The sequence below is a fragment of the Ziziphus jujuba genome, chromosome 2 (assembly GCF_031755915.1).
Source record: "Ziziphus jujuba cultivar Dongzao chromosome 2, ASM3175591v1".
Classification (NCBI taxonomy): Eukaryota; Viridiplantae; Streptophyta; class Magnoliopsida; order Rosales; family Rhamnaceae; genus Ziziphus; species Ziziphus jujuba.
The window spans coordinates 13,570,564-13,590,682 of NC_083380.1; the positions used below are offsets into that span (position 1 = coordinate 13,570,564).

General features: G+C 31.6%; 1 protein-coding gene across 1 annotated transcript in view; it reads right to left on the reverse strand.

The window, feature by feature from the left end:
- Positions 1-1,702: 1,702 nt before the first annotated feature.
- The window catches only part of LOC125418278 (rust resistance kinase Lr10-like), a 36,340-nt gene continuing 17,923 nt past the window's right edge, over positions 1,703-20,119 (reverse strand). Inside the window, exons 4-8 of the mRNA XM_060814976.1 lie at positions 6,203-6,278; positions 5,602-5,712; positions 5,423-5,473; positions 2,478-2,680; positions 1,703-1,976 (exon numbers count right to left, since the gene is read on the reverse strand). Of these exons, the coding sequence (XP_060670959.1) occupies positions 1,703-1,976; positions 2,478-2,680; positions 5,423-5,473; positions 5,602-5,712; positions 6,203-6,278 (715 nt within the window). The remainder of the gene's footprint in view (positions 1,977-2,477; positions 2,681-5,422; positions 5,474-5,601; positions 5,713-6,202; positions 6,279-20,119) is intronic.

Genomic DNA, 20,119 nt, shown 5'->3' on the forward strand with positions numbered 1-20,119 from the left:
GTTTATTATTCGAAAGTGTTTTTTATTTTCTAAAAAATGTATCTTATAAAGTTATAATGAATTATACTATAAGCAAAGATGCCATAAGCAAATAAATGTGAATTATATTATATATATAAATATTTTATTTGTAATTATGCTATTATCTAATAATATTTGATCATTACTATGCTATTAAATAATTATAAATTATTTTAATAACTAAAATTGTGAATATACCAGTTTAAATAACTATTATCTAATAATATTATGATTTACTAGCTCTCTCTCTCGATTTTTTTTTTTTTCCTTTCTTTTGGGAGTCAATCTTAGCAATTTGAATAAAAAAAATAAAAATGAAAAACTATTTGATCGTTTTATCTTCTTTCAGCTGTCAATTGCCAATATTTAATATGGAGATATTACAAAGCTACTTTTTTTTTCACTTGTAAAAACAATGTTTAATTTGGAGATATTATAATATTAAAAAATGTTAATGATTTATAATATTTTATTTAAAAATTAATGTCACTATTACTAGAAATAATTAAGTGGCATTTTTCATAGATTTTAATAATTTACCTATATAATAGAATAATATGTGACATTTGTAAATAATGTTAGAATTTTACTTAGGTAATAGGAATATTAAGTGACACTTGTAGATAATGTCATTATATGGTGTAATTTTAAAATTGAAAGCAGTTTTTATTAATTACATTTTGAATATACCCTTAACAAAACAATTCAAAATAAAAACAAAATATCATTTTATAAACACAACAATAATTTCATAGACAAATAATACAAAATCAATAAATAAATTATCATACCAAAATTTCTTCACAATTCTCTTACAAAACCAATTTCATTGTCATTATCATCTACACTCAGTGTGATTGATGGGATTAACTGAGTATCCATATTCTCATCATACAAATCCAAATCGTATAAACCTCTCGGAGAAGTCTTTAATAAAATATACTAATTAGATGTATCATTTTCTCTAGCATAAAAAAATTGCTTTGCTTGCGATGCCAAAATAAAAGGATCTCTCACAAATTAATTTTGACCTTGGTGAAGATTAACACTTGTAAGACCATCTTGGATCCTAATACCATTTGGAACACTTGCCCAATCACACTTAAACATGGGAAGTTGAAATGCAAAATAATCTAATAGAATAAACATGGGAAGTTGAAATGCAAAATAATCTAATAGAACTATCTCTTTAATAACGCCATAATATGTAACTTTCTCAACAACTTGTGTATTGTCCTTTGTGCTTGATCTACATATTGTTGATGCTTCAACTGAAACTCCACTATTTTGTATAGACTTTTCAGCATCCTTCGTATGAAAACGTTGACCACCTATAATATATCCATTGTAAGATATTGCACTCTTTCTAGGTTCATTTGTAAGCCAAAATAATGTTTTTGATTTGTTGCTTAAATCCATTTGAATCTGTCCAAATAAAAATAAATTAGCAACTATTAAATGTTACATGTGTAAAGTATATACTAAGTTAAATGATTAGATTTAACATTTTCTTTTAACCATGAACCAAATTCTTTTGAATGCCTTGTCGAAAGTAAGCTTGAATTTTTTCCCAAATATCGATCTGATTTTTTAAGCTCCTCCAAATGCATCCTAAATACATGAGAAAAATAAAATAAATTAAATTTCATAATATAAGTCATTAAATTATTTATAACATCACTTACTCAAGAAAATGCTCCACTATGGCTGAATTGAACAATACATAACAATGTGCAATTTCTAACATCTCATCACTTAAAGTTATCGATGTTCCTGTTGAAATTGGCCGACCTTCAATAATTGTATCACTCGGATAATCTTGATTGTGACACTCTTGATGGTTTACTTCAATTGATTGTGTCACAAATTCATTGCAAAAATTCATGCATTCTTCTGCAATACAACCTTCAGATCTTGCTTGATTTCGAACATACCCTTTAAGAATTTTCATATACCTGCATCAATAAATAAGTTGCAAAACTTATAAAATTCAATAAAATTTAGTAAGTTGTTAGTAATATTGTTACAAATAAATATGCATCTTTCAAAATGATACATTCATCGATATTGGACTGGTCCACATAACCATGCTTATCTTCTTAAATGAATTACTAAGTGAACCATTATATCAAAAAATGATAAGGTAAAATATCTCTCAAACATGCATAAAATTTCAACAATCTCATTTTCAAGAGTAATCAATTTTTCTCTATCAATAACTCTTTGGCATAATCTATTGAAGAATGAAGATAATTCAAAAATTGCATTCCTGAGTCCTTTAGGTAACAACCCATTCAATACTACAGGTAACAATTGTTGCATTAAAACATAGTAATCGTGAGATTTGAGACCTCTATTTTTACATTCCTCTACAAAAACACAATTTTCAATATTTGAACTATAACCGTTTGGAAACTTTAAATCAAACAACCTCTTGCAAAATATTTTTTTTCAACTTTGATAGTGTAAATGGGGCTGGAGGAAGATATATTCTATTGCTTCGATCTTCAGGATATAAAACCGGTCTATCTTTTAAGTCCATATGAGCATTTAGTCCATCCTTTGATTTTCCATTAATATTCAAAAGCGTAATAATTATGCTTTCACAAACGTTTTTCTCCACATGCATTACATCCAAATTATGACGTAGTAGTAATACCTAAAAAAAAAATTATGTTAGTATAAAAAATATGATATAAACTATTATTGTAGAAAATATAAATTAAAAAATAAATATTAAATACAATAGTGCTTAGTTGCATTTACCTCCCAATATGGCAAAACAAAAAATATTGATCTTTTTTTCCACATCTCTATGCTTTCATTGTCTTCCATCCTTTTCCTCTTATTACATTTTCTCCCATTATTGGCAAAATCTTTAAGACTAAATAGAATGTTGCTACCATTAAGGATTCTAGGTTTCCTCCCTTTTTCTTCCTTTCCACCAAACCAAGCTTTCTTTTTTCGAAAAGAATGCAACGGTGGTAAAAAGCACCTATGACCTATATATACAAACTTCTTACTAAATTTTAACCATTGTGAATGTATATTCTCACCACATATAGGACATGTTGTTCTACCTTTTGTGGTACATCCAGCAAGATTTCCATAGGCAGGAAAATCATTAATTGTCCACATTAGAATGGCTCTCAAATTAAAAGTAGAATTAATGAATGCATCACGAACACTAACACCATTGCTCCGCAAATCATGTAAATCCTCTACAAGAGATTGCAAATATACATTAATGTCATTACCAGGTTGTTTAGGTCTAGGAATTAATAGTGTTAACAAAATATTTTCTTTTTTCATACATAACCATGGAGGCAAGTTGTAAATAACAAGAAATGCTGGCCAACAATTATAGGTAGGGCTTAGATTACTAAAAGAATTAAAACTATCTATAGCAAGACCAAGTCTCAAATTACGTGGATCCATTGCAAAATCTGACTATTTCTCATTAATTAGATCCCAAGACAAAGAATCTACTGAATGACGCAACTTACCATCAACACTTTTATGAGTGGAATGCCATCTTAAAAGTTCAGACTTCTTTGGTGATTTAAACATTCTCTCAAACCTCAATTTTATAAGTATCTTAAAACTTTAGCTGGCATACTTTTTTTTAATTTTTTTATCCGTTTATCCACCATCCATCTTGAAGAACCACATTTTGGACAGTTTTCTAATGTTTCTTCATCCTTCCTAAACAAACAACAATCATTGATGCAAGCACGGATTTTTTTGTATTGGAAATCAAATATTTTAAGAAATTTCCCAACCGAGTTTGTGGATTTAAGGATTACATCATCGATAGGTAACATATCATGTAAAATTTCTAAAAGTCCAGTGAAACTCTTATCAGACCAGCCATTTGAACTTTTAAACCTAAATAAAAATACAATGGCAGACAATTTATTGTATTTTATACAATCTGGGTATAAAGGTGTTTCTGCATCTTCCAAAAATTTAATGAGATTATCATCCATTATATCTTCTATATGATCAACAAAATCTTCATCATTTATATGTGTAGCTTTAAATAAGTTATATGTTTTAGATTTTTTTTTTTCCCCAACACGATCATGAATTGGTTCTCCATGGTAAAACCAATTAGTGTATGTAGGATCCATTCCCTTAATAACTAAGTATTCATGTACAATCTCTCCATAATAATGACTTAAGTTTCGACAATCCTAACAAGGACATAACATGTTTTGATTTGGTGCATTACTTTCAACCATCTTGATAAAATTCTATGCTGCTTTTATATATTTCTCTGTTGCTCTACCAATAAAAAAATAAAATAAAATAAAAAAGTCTACTAAGATAATTAATCGAAAAATATTAAATTTCATAAAATATAAAATTAGCAAAGATTATCAATACCTATTTAGATGCACCCAGTTTTTATCTATCATGAATATTACAAATGTAAGTTATTTGTTTCTTAAATCACCAAGCCAACTCAAACTAACGAGCACCAATTTAGAATCTATCCAATAACAAAATAATAATAATAATAACAAAAAAAATGACAATATACACCAATAAAATTGCAGTAAATCACATGAATGATTAAGAAGAAATTATCACAACAGAGTATTTTTATGAATAAATGGTACCAATTCATTATATCAAGACCTACTCAAAAATTTAATGGGGACCCCAATTTTTAGAGAGATGAGTCTTACCATTTGCATAATCCCCCCAATTTTTAGAGAGATGAGTCTTACCATTTGCATAATCAAAAGATGATGATGCCTTTTGACTTTTTTAGTAATGTGTTTTCTCAAATACTATTAACAATTTATATATATCTTCTATATTTCCCACTACTATATATGCTAGCATTTGATCTACTAAAACTTACATTGAAATAAAATTTTCAGGTCCAATCGAAGCAAGCAATCTAAAGATGGAGATGTGATTTGGAGCAGGAAAAAATATCAATCATACACAAATTTATTGGATTAAGTTTTACTCTGAATGCTCCCCCACTTTTGATCCATATTAGTTTTTGTTCTCCAAATACATATAAGTATTATTATATATACTTGCAACATAGTGCCAATAAAAATAAATACTCATTTACCTCCCCACCAAAAAAAAAAAAAAAAATTCATTTGCAAAATGCCTAGCCTACCATGGTTAAACCTTAATTTGCTCAACAATATATCTCATTAGAGGCTAATGGAGTACCCTTTTTTGGGTTGAAAGCATCAGCTGTGACTAGTATGCAACATCTTAAATTAGTTACTCATGAACTAACATATAATGTTAAATTGATTTTTCTTATCTAGAGTTCTATGAAATCAACTACTTAAAATTCAAATAGATAAATATACACACAACAAATATATGTAAAGGGTTACATTTTTATACTAATATGATAACAAACCTCATCTGGTTTCTTTGCTGCAAGTAACGCTTTTGTACGGACAACATAGTACTTCAAAATCGAGATATTTAGACACCTTCCAATTAATCAAGAAACATATATAATATTAACATTTTCTTCCAATTAATCAACAATTATATATATATATATATATATGTAAATACATACATATAACTCACTTGAACATGATCCACCTTCTGGACTTCTGCTTTGTTTGTACTACTTCCACTTCTTACTTCTGAGTTTTGTGCTTGTGGTTGTTGTTGAGAGGAAAGAAGGAAATTTACAGCCTGAATGCCAGACGACAAAGAATAAATTCCAGTACTTAAAAAACACTCAGAGTTCTTACACTAAGTTCACATGTCAAATGCCATGACCCATTTCTTTCTGAAAAAGTAAAATTCTGACACTTGTATCATAGAGAAATGAACATCTTCTGGAGCTGATTTTAGATTCCTTATCTTTTTGTATATACCAGTGAAATATTAATAAGACAAAGAAGTCATACCTTGTGTTCACCGACATTATTCACGAGGAACCAAATTACTGTTCAACAAAAACAGAAGGAACCAAACGACATTATTTATTTATTTTTATTTTTATTTTTAGGTACCGACCTATGCACCTTCTGTTTGATAGGTAATTCATGGAAATATATGCTGGTATGTTAGCTAATTTAAGAAATAACCAGTTACGAGACAAAGCATATGATCTCTTCACAGATATTATGTTTTTGCTACATAATATCTTCTGATTTTTTACACTAACATGATAACAAACCTCATCTGGTTCCTTTGCTGCCAGTAATGCATTTGTACGGGCCACGTAATGCTTCAAAATCGAGATGTTTAGACACCTGCCATGCAATAAAAACATATCCATGTATAAACGTATTGAATATTAATGTTCGAGTACCGGATGTTTTATCAAAGAATTTCATTACACTATTATTGAAGAGAAATAAACATTATAAGTGACACCTAGATTTATTTGAATATTATATGAGTACACTTGAAAAGATAATATTTTACAAGGCAGCATCATAGTGGGGTTGCTTGCTTGACTTTACACAACTTACATTTGCAGGATCAGCTGTGCTTCGAAAGAAGACTTACCAATGCAGAACTCTTATTTGTATTGGCGCTTCTTTCATAATACTTTATTCTATATTTAATTATAGACTTACCAATGCAGAGGCTTGTAGTTATACATAAAGAGATAAAGATTGAAACCAAGAAAGTATAGAAAGTACAGGGCAGGTTAACTTAGCAACAATTACCACAAAAGAATAAAAACGAAAAGTAGTAGAATAAAAAAAATGAAAAGGAAAAAGGGAGTACAAGAGCATAAAATTGCACTAATCCCCACTAAGCTGTTTTGTACCAGAATGTGAGCAGCTTCAATGAAATTATTGATTGTCAAGAATTTATTTAAAAAGAGCATAATATCCAAAAGAAAGAACCTACCTCTTATTAGTCCACAAACATGACAACTAATGGCCAAATCTCTTCAAACCCAAATGAGAGCAATCCAACTCTACCAAAATGAGAAATTGTGTTACAGAGATTAGCAAAATAAGAGTAGTAAAGTAAAAACTAAGGACTTTATGTCTCAAACATTATTTTAGCTATGAATGATATATATGTGGAGCTAGATGCTGATATATTTATGTATATATTATTGTACAAGTAACACAAAAGTAAGAATGGGAATTCTTTAGTATAATGTAGATTCTTTGAAGTCTCACCAATCCATTATGTGTATGTCATTATTCCTTGAATACAGGGTAGCTAACTTAGCATCAATTACCACAAAAGAATTAAACAAAAAAAAATAAATGAATAAATGTAGCAGAAGGAAAAAACTGAAAAGGAAAAAGGGAGTAGAAGAGCATAAAATTGCACTAATCCCCACTAACACTGTTCTGTACCAGAATGTGCGGAATTTTATTAAGGAGCTTGGAATGCCTTCAAGCAATCATAGTATGATGAAGAAAAGCAAGATTTGGACGGAGGGAATGGAGTAACTATCAAGCTCCTCAATAAAAATCAACAAACAAACAACATGTCTTGACCGGTTACTTGTGAACCTGCCAGATGACATCAGAGTCCAGCTAGACTGAACTCAATTGAATGGAACCAAGAAGAGAGACCAACCAAAGGAACAAACACAGACCATGTTTAGATCCAGCAATGACAGTCCCCCATGAAATTTGCAGAACAGAGAAGTTACCCCCTTGGTTGGCCAGAGTTCTTGTGAAGTTTCTGAGTGCCAATACTAATGGCCGCTCAGTTCCAATGATCCTTAGTTCCAGCAATGACAGTCCACCATGAAATTTTCTTTTTTTTCTTATTTTTTCTAAAATCATATATTTTTAGAAAAAGTACTGTGAATAATTTGAAAACATGCTTTAAATAAATTGCGTGAAAGAAAATAAATATATGGCGCGCAGATAAGAAATGACGCGTAAAAAGGAATTTATTTATTTTTCTTTAATAATGCTATTATATAGTTAGTGAATGCTATTAAAAAATAAAATTATGTTAGATTAATTTTAAACCGTATAAATGAAGTAAAAATGCTATTATTTTATATTAACAATAGCATTTTAAAAAAATGCTATAAAAGTTTGGATTTGTTGTAGTGGTTTAAACTCAAATAAAGTTGATTAGTTTGTTTGCAATGACTACTGTATCGGTAATCAATTTATTATAATTAAAACTTGACTAAACTTTTATTATAAACCATCTTTCTATCTATACATTCAATTTTCCACTCAAACCATGTGTATATATTGCAGAAATACAGGTTTATTTTTATCTTTTTTTCAAAAACAGTGGGGCTATTCTCCAGAAGTACATTTTCTGCTTGTTCTTTTCATGGCAAGTTCTCAGTTTTAAACATGCAAGATTGTAACATTCAGCGAACAGACTTTATAGTTGCCATTTAAATGAATTAGCCCTCCTGGATATCATTGGCAACTTTCAAGGAGACGAGGATTCTCTTTTACTTTCTTCATAACAGTCATCTTTCTGAGAAAGGATCAAATGCTATTGAAGGTTTATTTTAGTATTTAAGCAAAAAACAGTCCCTATAATTCACAAAATGTAGCTATCAAGAAAGGGCGTTTCTCCCTTTCTCTCTTCCTAAATATTTATTAGAAGAGACAGGATAATAGTTGGCTTGTGTATAAAGATGAAGATGAGATCAAGAATTAAGTATGCAGTTTGGTTTTCTCTTCATATTTGACGGCAAAATGTTCCTCTTCTATGGAAGAAGTACAAAAGTAATACTCAGTTTTATTAATAATGACATTATTTAACTTTTACTTTCAAACATTTCAGATAAAATTGTTGGTTTTTAGTAAGTAGTCCAACTTTTTTGAAGACTAAGAACTTGTTAAAATACCAGTAGTGCCAGATGTAAACCAAGTGAAGTAGTGAACTACATTGACATGGTCAATTTTCCTATTTTTCCCACTTGATTTTCAATCTTTGCCCATTTCCTACTAAACTTAGAGAATTTTCAGGGCATCCAAAAATCTGGAGCAAACCTTTCCTTTTAACACATTTTGTTGGTGGCTTTGGCCCAACTTGCACTCTTTCCAGTCAGTGTAAGAATTTCTGCCCGGCTAGGGTGATCAAAACTCCTCCAAAGATCTTTTCATTATCAGCTATTTTTCCTTTTAGTCTCACTAAACAGCAATTCGCATTACCATCAGCTCTGTCTATGTGTGCATATACCTGTCTTTGTTCTAAAAGTAACACTTACAGTGATTTAGAAAAGTGCAAAAAACATTCAGTTTTGGTGGCACAGACCTTCTTGCCCTTTGCTTAAGAATTCTCATACAAACTGATTTGGACCAATTCTTTAAAGATATATATCATTTCAAATTTAAAATGCTATACATGTTTGTACAAGACACCAGAGAGAGGGTTACAATATTTGTCAGAGTCAAAACCAACAGTATGTCAGTTAGAAAAAACTACTACACCCTAACTGCCAAACTGAGAACAATTAAATATGTTATTCAATATGTCCGCTTGACCAATCGATTTGTTTTTCTTTAGAAAAAACTACTACACCCTAACTGTCAAACTGAGAACAATTAAATATGTTATTCAATATGTCCGCTTGACCAATCGATTTGTTTTTCTTTTTTAAATTATCAAAAGCACACTTTATGGCCTATCAGTTTTTAAATTCCCACAAAAGAGTCTTAAAATGGCAAGGACTCTGTCAAACTGCATAGGATGAATATGGCATAAATTGCCATTTTTCCAACTTAATTTGTTCACCTTCACAATCATATATATGTGGAATTTATTGTTGTGCAGAAAAGCTAGCTCTCCCAACACGCTTATGTGTACGATTCACGGCCCTTCTTGTTTTTGCTGTATTCCATCAAAATGCAAAATATGCAGATCACTAATGTTCTGTGGCAATATCGACAACATAAGCTATCCCTTCCGACTTCAAAGTGATCCAGACCACTGTGGTGATCTAAAATACAGTCTTTCTTGGGAAAACAACCTTACTGTATTATATTCTGGAAGATACTACGTATAGTCAATAAATTACAGTAACTACACTATAAAATTGCTCTTCCATTCCTTATTATTCTACAATTTCAGTGACTTCAATCAATAGACTGTATTATTACATGCAAACTTATCCAGAGAGAAAGACAACGGTCCTACCTATTACCACTGCCCATAGTTTTCTTCGACTATGAAAAAGCCAGTGAAATCTTTTGGTTATATAGAAACTACTTGTATTTTTTCCTCCAGCTCCTCTGCTTTGTCCCAATCGAAATGTTATTCCTATGTTAATGTTAGAGGGCTAAGTGCTTCGAATTTGGACGCCTCCTGTCGTATAGAGAAAATGACTTTTATAGCTTGGAGAGGAAACATTAACATGAACAGTTTCTACATAGATATCCACAATGATCTAGTTTTGGGGTTTGAGCTTTAGTGGCTGTGGCATGCTCTGAATGGTCTTCTGATAGGTGAATCCCACAATGCGGTAAGGATTCTAGACTAGAAGATTAGGCATTATCTTCTCAGCTTCTCAGGCTTAATTTAAATAATTCTCAGTTTTGAAAAATTCAAGTCTTAAGTAAGCTGATATTATCATCATCTTGGATGGTGCAGATCGTATGGAGATGATTAAAGACTATATTAGAGGTAAGGATTCTCTCGTATCTCTTAGATTCACATTCTTTTATCAATAGTCATATTACTACCAGATTGGATCTTTTTTTTTTTTTTTTTTTTTTTTTGGGGGGGGGGGGGGCAAATCTAAACACTTTTCCAATATTGGATTTTTGCTATGGGCCTGTAATCTGCTTCAAGAAACAAAAAGTCATGAAGAATATGGAAATCTCCTCATGAAAATCATAACTTCACTACAGGTAAGGATGAAAATCATCATTGCAGATAGATGCACTAGCCTGGGTACTGAAGTTTTCACTCTAGGATCAACAAGTTCATCATCATGGAAACCAATTAGCAATAAACTTCCCAATGATGCTGGTCCTCTACTATCGTGAAGCGATGTGTTTCTTAATGGAATGGAATGTGTTGCTTCTCTACCAAGTTAGATTAATTTACTTACTATAATTTTTTTTTTTTTTTTTGGTGGTTGCTGGGTTATAAACAGTGGATGGTTACAAAAGACCAGATATACCGGCGCGCAGTGATAAGTGCATCTGCAAGAAGAGATGCACTGACATCTTTATCGGTGACGAGCGGTGCGAGTAGGGGTGGGCAAAATCCAATCCAATCCGTTGAACCCGTCCAATCCAATCCATTTTTAACGGTTTGGATTGGATTTTTACATCAATTGGATTGGATTGGGTTCAAAATATTATAAATTGTATGGATTGGATTGGTTATGGATTGGAAATATAAATCCAATCCAATCCAAATAATATATTATATAACTAAAAAATTATATATTTTTTATTTTTTTCATTTTTATATATTAATTTTTTATTTTTTTTTCCATTTTTATATATTGATTTTTAATATATATATATATATATATATATATATATTTTTTTTTTCTTTTACATCCCCATATCCCAAATTCCAAATCAAATTGTAAGTTGTAACCCTAAACTAAATATTTACCTTTATTGCCGCCCACCACCAGTCCATCACCATCACCATAATATATATATATATTTTTTACATCCCCATCATATATATATATATATATCTATATATATTGTATCCAATTGTTACTTATATATATATATATATATATAAATGTTTAAATATAATTTATTGCTAATTTTATTGTTTCGATCTTCGTAGAGCTTACAGAATCAACTAAAATTAGTGAACCTGTCAACGTTGATTGACTTATGATTTATCAAAATTTGAAGGTTAAAAAAAAAAAAAAAAGGAATTATACATTGATTCTTGAGTGAATGAATTTTGACGAATGTATTATTTTACATTATTTATTCTAACAATTTTAATTTAATTTTATAGGAGTGAGATGATGACATTAATATTTGCTATTTAATAAGTGCACGATGTGTATCATTTGCTACATTTTCTTTTTTATTTTCCATTGTAGACTATGTTATATTATTCTAATTGTATTTTATGTTTGGATAATTATAATTTATTATTTATATTTTATATTTGGAAAATTTTTTATTTGTATTATATATTTATAAATTAGTATGTTTCAAACCGATCAACCAATCCAAACCAAACCGATCATAAATGGTTTGGTTTGGTTTGGATTTAATGTTTTAATGGTTTGGTTTGGATTGTAAATTAAAAAAACCGATGTGTATGGATTGGGTTGTATTTCGGTCCAAAACCGAACCAACCCAATCCATGCCCACCCCTAGGTGCGAGAACTGTGAAACTTGTATATGCACTCGCAGCTTCCCACGGCAGAAAAAGTGGACTACTGCGATCCACCATGCTCATCCTCCTCACCACTCAGATCATCAAACAAGTGGCTGCCTGATCCACATGATCAGAGACTAATAGACCCAACGTTATTTTATATATATGTATGTTATGTATCATGCTACATGATCATGTGCTCCATGATCTACCACCTAGTGTTTATTGTCTTCAATTTGCCTCAGTGGCTGGCTGGTGTTGAGGCTTTATTTTTCTATATTAAAAAAAAAAAAAATTGTACTTGTGAAGATTAATAAAAATTAATTAACGTTGGGTTCTAAAAGTTCAACTTTTTATTTATGTATTTATTTATTTATTTATTTATTTTGTGTAGATTAAAGTTTCAGTACTTGTCTACCGGGTTTAAACACCTACGCCTTTTTATTTTCTTATTTAGCTTTATATATATACATATACAATCCGTCTATGGTGCGGACGGTCCTCATACGGACCACAGTATTGGTGACGGTTTTTCATAGTATTGGTGACGATTTTCTAAAAAACCGTCATTAATACTATGAAAAACCATCACTAATACTGCGATCTTCATATAGACCGTACTTACCATAGAATTTCCGTATATATATATATATATAGTAATTCTACCTTCACGATGGACCTGACCTTATTTCTCCGGATCAATAACGTAAAATTAAAATTGAAAAAGAAATAGAAGTAAAAAACAATGGCAAATAGCCATCTAAAGCAAAAAAAATATTTCAGAAATGGAGTATTTAGAGCGATTTTGGTGGTTAACACAGAGCAGAAGACAGAGGGAGTAAAAGTTGTCTGATTTTGGATGTCTTTTTTAGACTTGTAATATTTTTGTACACACAAATGATGAAGAAGAAAGCGAAGAAGTTTGTTGCTTTTTTTTTTTTGGGTTTTGGGTGAGCTTTAGCATTGGTTTTGTACTTTAATCTCAAAAGAAGATTGAGATTTGTATATATGTAATTAAGTTGACGAGAGAGATTCCATTTTGAGAAATAAAAGAGAGAGAGAGAGAAGCAAAAGTGAGAGAGATAAGCAGGCAAAGTTCTTGTCTCTCTTAGGTAGAGTTGGTTTTTTTTTTTTTTTTAATTATGTATAATTTAAAATCATTTATTATATTTTCTTCTCCATCCAGGACTCTGTGCTTATCAACACGAAATCCGGATTGGACACCGGCAATGAAGGCAATGATGGCGACAACGACAAAAGGCATAGGCGATCTTCCGCAAAAATGACTCCATTTGAGTATGGTGCGGGACAAACTTGAAGATCGCCCATGAATATAAACCTAATCGCTAGAAACTAAAATATAGCACTAAAATAAAACTACCCAGAAACCCAAAAAAAATATTGCAGAATAATATAGAGAATTGAGATGGGGAAGAAGAAAGGTTATTGCTTTAGGAATGGAATTGGGGGAAAATGCATGTATAGTTGAGATTATAAAAATCCCAAAAATGAGAGCTGTTTTGGGCTTTGATTTATTTTTGGCTCTGGTTCTGTGTATTTTTTCCATTTTGCTTCTCGTTTTCTGATTTCTGAATTTTTTTTTTTTTTTCCTCTTCATTTTCTCACCCAAAAACCCACCAAAGCTTGGGGCTTGCTGGAACGGTGGGAAACGTGATTTTGAAGCTTGTGGAAGCAGGGTATTTGGTAGCTCAAATGGTGGATGATCACTGGTTGCCGGAACGGTGGAAGCAAAGGAGGAGATGAAGGGAAGGGAAGACTGTGCGGCACGTGAGAGAGCATTTTTGGAAGGGAAATTATAAATGTAATCTGAACCTTGACTTTAATCTGAAAGCTAGGATCAAAAGCATAATTTTGGACCATATATAAAACTGTCAGTCCGTCCTGACAGTAAAATTACTCTTTTACATATATACATGTATATATTTTGGGTGCTGAAGGCTTGTTTTGCTTTTCCATTAATGAATTAAAGGATTCAAAAAGTAAAATTTGGTCATGCTCTTTGTGTAATAGGGCCAGACCCCCAATTTGGGTGAACCTCGCAGAATGGGAATTGGGCTTAAAGCCCTGTTTCGTGATCCCAATAGCCAACTATATTGAATTTAACCAAAAAATAAGAAGGGAAAAAATTAAAGAAATCCCCCAAGAAAAATAAAAAATAAAAAATTAACGCCAAAGGAGAATTTAGGACTATGGCATGACTATTCAACGAAAAGGTTTCTCTTTTTCTGATTTTTATTTATCTTTAGCCTTTTTGACAAAAGGAAAGAAATTAACGCCAAATGAAATTGAACAAGATCTATAAATTTTTTTTAATAGACGTGGTAATCATTCATTGGTGGGTTACAAGCGTATTGGCCCTGCCCCTGCTGATAAGGGCCGTGGAGCTAGGAATTTGGGGATGCTTCCATTGTTGGGGTGCTTGTGGAAGTTCATGGAAGCTCCAAAGAAAATTCAACCTTAAAGAGCAGATCAAGTTTAAGGAAAGAATTCATGATTAATAATATATATATATATTTTTTTTTTTGGGTAAAATTTAATTTCCATTAAATCGTATGTGCCCCCTATTGCTCATTATTTTGTTGATTTTTTGTTGTTTTAATTTGGTTGAAGTTGGGAGATTAGGGTCTTATTGCCAAAAAAATGTAGTTTATCAAAAGTACATGGACTACTATTTGATTGAATAACATATTAATATAATTTAAAAATAGATAAGTAAGATGAATATCACTAAATTTAAACAAATCAAATAGTAATATGTATATGCTTTGTAGATGTAGATAGTACTTATATTATATTTATAAAATATTTCATTTCATAGCCAAGGTAACAATAAAATTCAAGTTTAACTTACAATTATAATGGAATACATGATCAGGTAATTAATACAACACTACTAGAATCGAGCTGATACACGACGCAAATACTGCGTCGCACTAAATAAACAGCGACGCATTTGACGGAGTCGCCAAATGTCTTGTCGCGAAATATATAAGATAACAGGCGACGCATAATCACAGTCGCCTAATAATAATTTTTGGCGACGCACATTTAATTTTTAGCGACTCATACAGTGATGTACTTATAGCGACTAATAAAATAGCGACTCTTTATAATAAAGTCGCTAATAAATTTTTAGCGACACTTACGTGATTAGTCGCCAAATAATTATGTCGCTAAAAATTCTTAATGAATAGCGACTCATTCATTTTTAGCGACACATTGTTTTTGTCGCCTATTTAGCGACTATTTTTTAGTGTCTCTAAAATAGCTTCTCATGAATTTTTAGCGACGCGTTTTTGTCGCCTATTTAGCGACGTATTATTTTTAGCGACATATTTTGTGGATCGGTTTTTTAACGACCCGTAACAATTAGCGAGGAGTTTTTAGTGTCGCCATATGAGCGACCGTTCATGTTTTAGCGACAAATTATAAGAGTCGCATATTTATTAATTGTTAGCGACTCTTTTACCTATTTAGCGACGTATACAACAATATACTTATGTCGCTAAAAATTATATGAGTCGCCAAATTGATCTTATTATATGTCGTTATATATTTTAGGCGACTTTTAGTTATATTCATAAACCGCCATTTCTTTTATTTTTTAGATTTATCTTCATAAAAATTTATTAAAATATAAAATTAATTATAATAGCAAAAAACCCAAACTAACTTCGTCCAAAATAATTAGAATATAAAAATTTAAAATAAATACTTGTTCATAACAAAATAATAATCAATATAATTAAATATCATCTCATTGACATATTTTTACATATATATGCATACTTATTGAGATGGAAGTTGATGTACTCGAGTTGACGATATTACGCCCTCATACTGCATATGGAAAAATAAAACAATTTGTTAGCACTGACGCAAAATAAATTAATAAAAACTTAATCATAATTAATAAATTAAATTGTAATTTGGCAAATGAAAATTTAATGAATATTTACCTTCTTAAGGTTTCTCCTAATTAAAGTGTAAAACACATAAGAAAAAAACACACAATGAATAAATAAATATTACTTAAAATATAATTATAAGTTAATAAATATACGTACCAATTTATTTAGAAGATATTGTTTATCCATATCCCCTCACAGTCATTACGAACATAGCCACTCTCACATTCATCCTCATTATCATTTTCATCAACACTTGGCAATTGTATGGCAAATGGATTGTGAGCCATTGTAGTATCGCCAAGAACATCTTCTTCAACCAATTCTTCTTCAACCAAAGTACAATGTCGTGGTGGAGTTAAAACAACAGACCATCTCGAGTCAAGTTGATCTTCAACATAAAATATTTGTTGAACTTGTGAAGCCATGATGAATGGGTCAGATTTATATCCAATTTTACTAAAGTTAACACATGTAAACCCCATCTCATCAACTTTCACACCACTGCTGTCAACCCAATCACACTTGAACACTGGAATTCGAAACATAGTGTAATCGACGTCCCAAATCTCTCTTATGATCCCATAGTATGTCATCTCGGCTAAAATTGGGTTATTATCCTTAGCACTAGCAAAATGCTCACTTTTGGCAATAACTTTGACACCACTATTCTGGGTGACCCTCTTATTATCCATATTTATAGTGTTGAATCTAACCCCTCTAATGACATATCCTTCATGTTTCGTTACCACCCATTGCGGACCATGGGCTAACCATCGTAATGTTTCAGATACTGTGTGGTTAGGTTGACTTCGCTCTTGTGCAATCTAGTCAATAGAAAAATATGAAAATTTAAAGCTAAAACAATGATATTATATATTGAATATTTAACTTTCCCATACCTTATCACGTAACCAGTACGTAAATGTACGTTTGTGTTCGTCTTGAAACCATTTTGCTTTTTTTCCTCGATTTTTTTTACTTGACTTCAAGACTTCAAAATGAATACTAAAACAAATAAAAGTTGTTGTAATTAATAAAAATATCCAACATATCAACTTATCGATGCCTATTAATATATTCAAAATATCAACTAAATTATACATGTTGATATATATATATATATATATATTAAAAATATCAACTATTTTATACATTAACATGTATATACGCACCTGACATACGGTTCCACTTCTGGTGTATTCAAAAGTATATATCTATGAACTTGCTCACAAAGTTTTTGATCAATTGATTGATTTTTTCCACCTTTAAATGGGGCACCAACATCATCCTTATCATTTAACTTTTGATATCTACCAATTGGGTTTCCAACTGCATCTAATCCTCTCTGAAATTCACTACAAAACTCAATCACTTCTTCACATATGTAACCCTCGGCAATACAACCTTCTGGCCGATTTTTGTTTCGAACATAACTTTTCAATACTTTCATGTACCTCTCAAACGGGTACATCCACCTGAAATGTACTGGTCCACACAATCTTACCTCTTGAACCAAATGTACAGTTAGATGAACCATTACATCAAAAAATGATGGTGGAAAGAATTTCTCTAAAAGGCACAAAGTTGTGACAAAATCATTTTGAATATTTTCCAATTCAGCAACAATGATAGACTTCTTGCAAATTGCATTGAAGAAAAAACAAAGTCTTGCAATTGCATGTCTCACATGTTTAGGAAGGATTGCACGAATTGCAAGAGGCAAGAGTTGTTGCATCAATGTATGACAATCATGAGATTTCAATCCTACCATCTTTAAGTCCTCCATTGAAACAAGATTCCTAAAGTTTGAAGAATAACCATCTGGAATCTTTAAGTCCGCTAAACACTTACAAAACAATTTCTTCTCATGCTTTGATAATGTATAGCAGGCCGGTGGTAGGAAAGTTCGATTACCTTGAGGCTTAGGGGCCAAGTCTTTCTGCAAACCCATTTCTTGTAAATCTAACCGAGCATTAACTCCGTCCTTCGTCTTACCAGGAATATTAAGCAATGTACCATATATGCTCTCACAAACATTTTTCTCAATATGCATGACATCTAAATTATGTCGCACATGGAGAAATTTCCAATATTCCAATTCAAAAAAAATGGACTTCCTCTTCCAACATTCTTCAGAATCAACAGTCCTTTTCCTCTTGTGTGAGTTATCAAATCTCATTGCATTAAGCTTATCTAATATTTCTTCTCCAGTCAACGGTTTTGGAGGCACTCCAAATTCTTGAAATCCATTGAAAGCCTTCTTTTGCCTTCTATATTGATGATTTGGAGGAAGAAATCTTCTATGCCCGGTAAAACTCATTTTTTTTCCATGCTTTAGCCTTGTAGCAAAAGTATTTTCACTGCAAATTGGACAAGCATAATATCCCTTCACCGCATGACCGGACAAGTTACCATAAGCTGGGAAATCATTTATTGTCCATAGCAACACTGCCTTCAACGTGAATTTCTCCTGACGGTAAGCATCGAAGACCTTAACACCCTCATTCCACAACCGCTGCAGGTCTTCAACTAACGGCTCCATGTATACATCAATTTGATTTCCTGGTTGCTTCGGTCCAGAAATTAGAAGACTTAACATCATAAATTTCCGCTTCATACACAACCAAGGAGGAAGATTATACACAACCGTCATCACAGGCCAACAACTATACCTACTACTCAACATATTATGTGGATTAACTCCATCGGCCGCGATCCCAAGTCTCAAATTCCTATCTTCGGATGCAAAGTTTGGCCATAAACGATCAACCAACTTCCAAGATGGAGAATCCGCAGGGTGTTGCATTTCCCCTGTCTTAACCTTTCTCCCATTGGCATGCCATGTCAAATTCTTTGAAGTTTCAACACTACGAAACATTCGTTTAAAACGCGGAATAATAGGAAAGTACCATAAAACTTTATTTGGAATATTGCTAGCAACTCCATTCTTATCAATTTTCCATCTAGCAGATCCACATTTAGGACATTCATTAAGGTCCACATATTCCTTCCTAAACAGAATACAACTTTTAGGACATGCATGAATCTTGATGTACTCCATTCCCAAAGCACTCAAAGTCTTCTTAACATTGTACATGGAGGTTGGCAACACATTGTCATTTGGCAACATCTGGGATAACAATTGCAACAGTACATCAAAGCTCTTATCAGAATATCCATATCTTACCTTTAAGTTGTATAATTTAACCAAAGCCGACAACTTGGTAAATTTGGTACAACCTAGGTACAAAGGTTTCTCCGCATCCTCCAATAAGGTAGCAAATTCGTTAGGATCATTATCAAAAGTTTCTAATGCAGCACGGGTCATGTCTAAGCTATTGAAAGCCACGTCTTCCTTAATACTACTATCATTTTCATTATATTCTACATTAATATTCCCAAAATGAGAAGATGGTCTAATACCATCAGCACATGACTCACCATGCCAAATCCATCGCCGATAGTTGACATCAAACCCATTCCAATATATATGGCCTTTAATATCCCTAATAGTATGAATTTTCATATTCCCGCATTGCATGCAAGGACACCGTATGGCATTACAATCATTGGCATTCTCCATGCTAAATTTCAAAAATTCACTCACCCCCTTAGCAAAATCGCTTGAGGTTCTATCCTTCGTTATCCACGATTTATCCATTTCCCTACCAATCTAATTAAACAGAACAATATCAAACAATATCATAAAAAAAATTTCAGACAAAAGCAAGATTAAGAAAACCCATCGCAAACAAATCATCGACAAAAGCAAGATTAAGAAACCCATTGAAGCAAGATTAAGAAAACCCATTGCAAACAAATTATCGACAAAAGCAAGATTAAGAAAACCCATGTCAAACAAATTTTTGACAAAAGCAAGATTAAGAAACCCA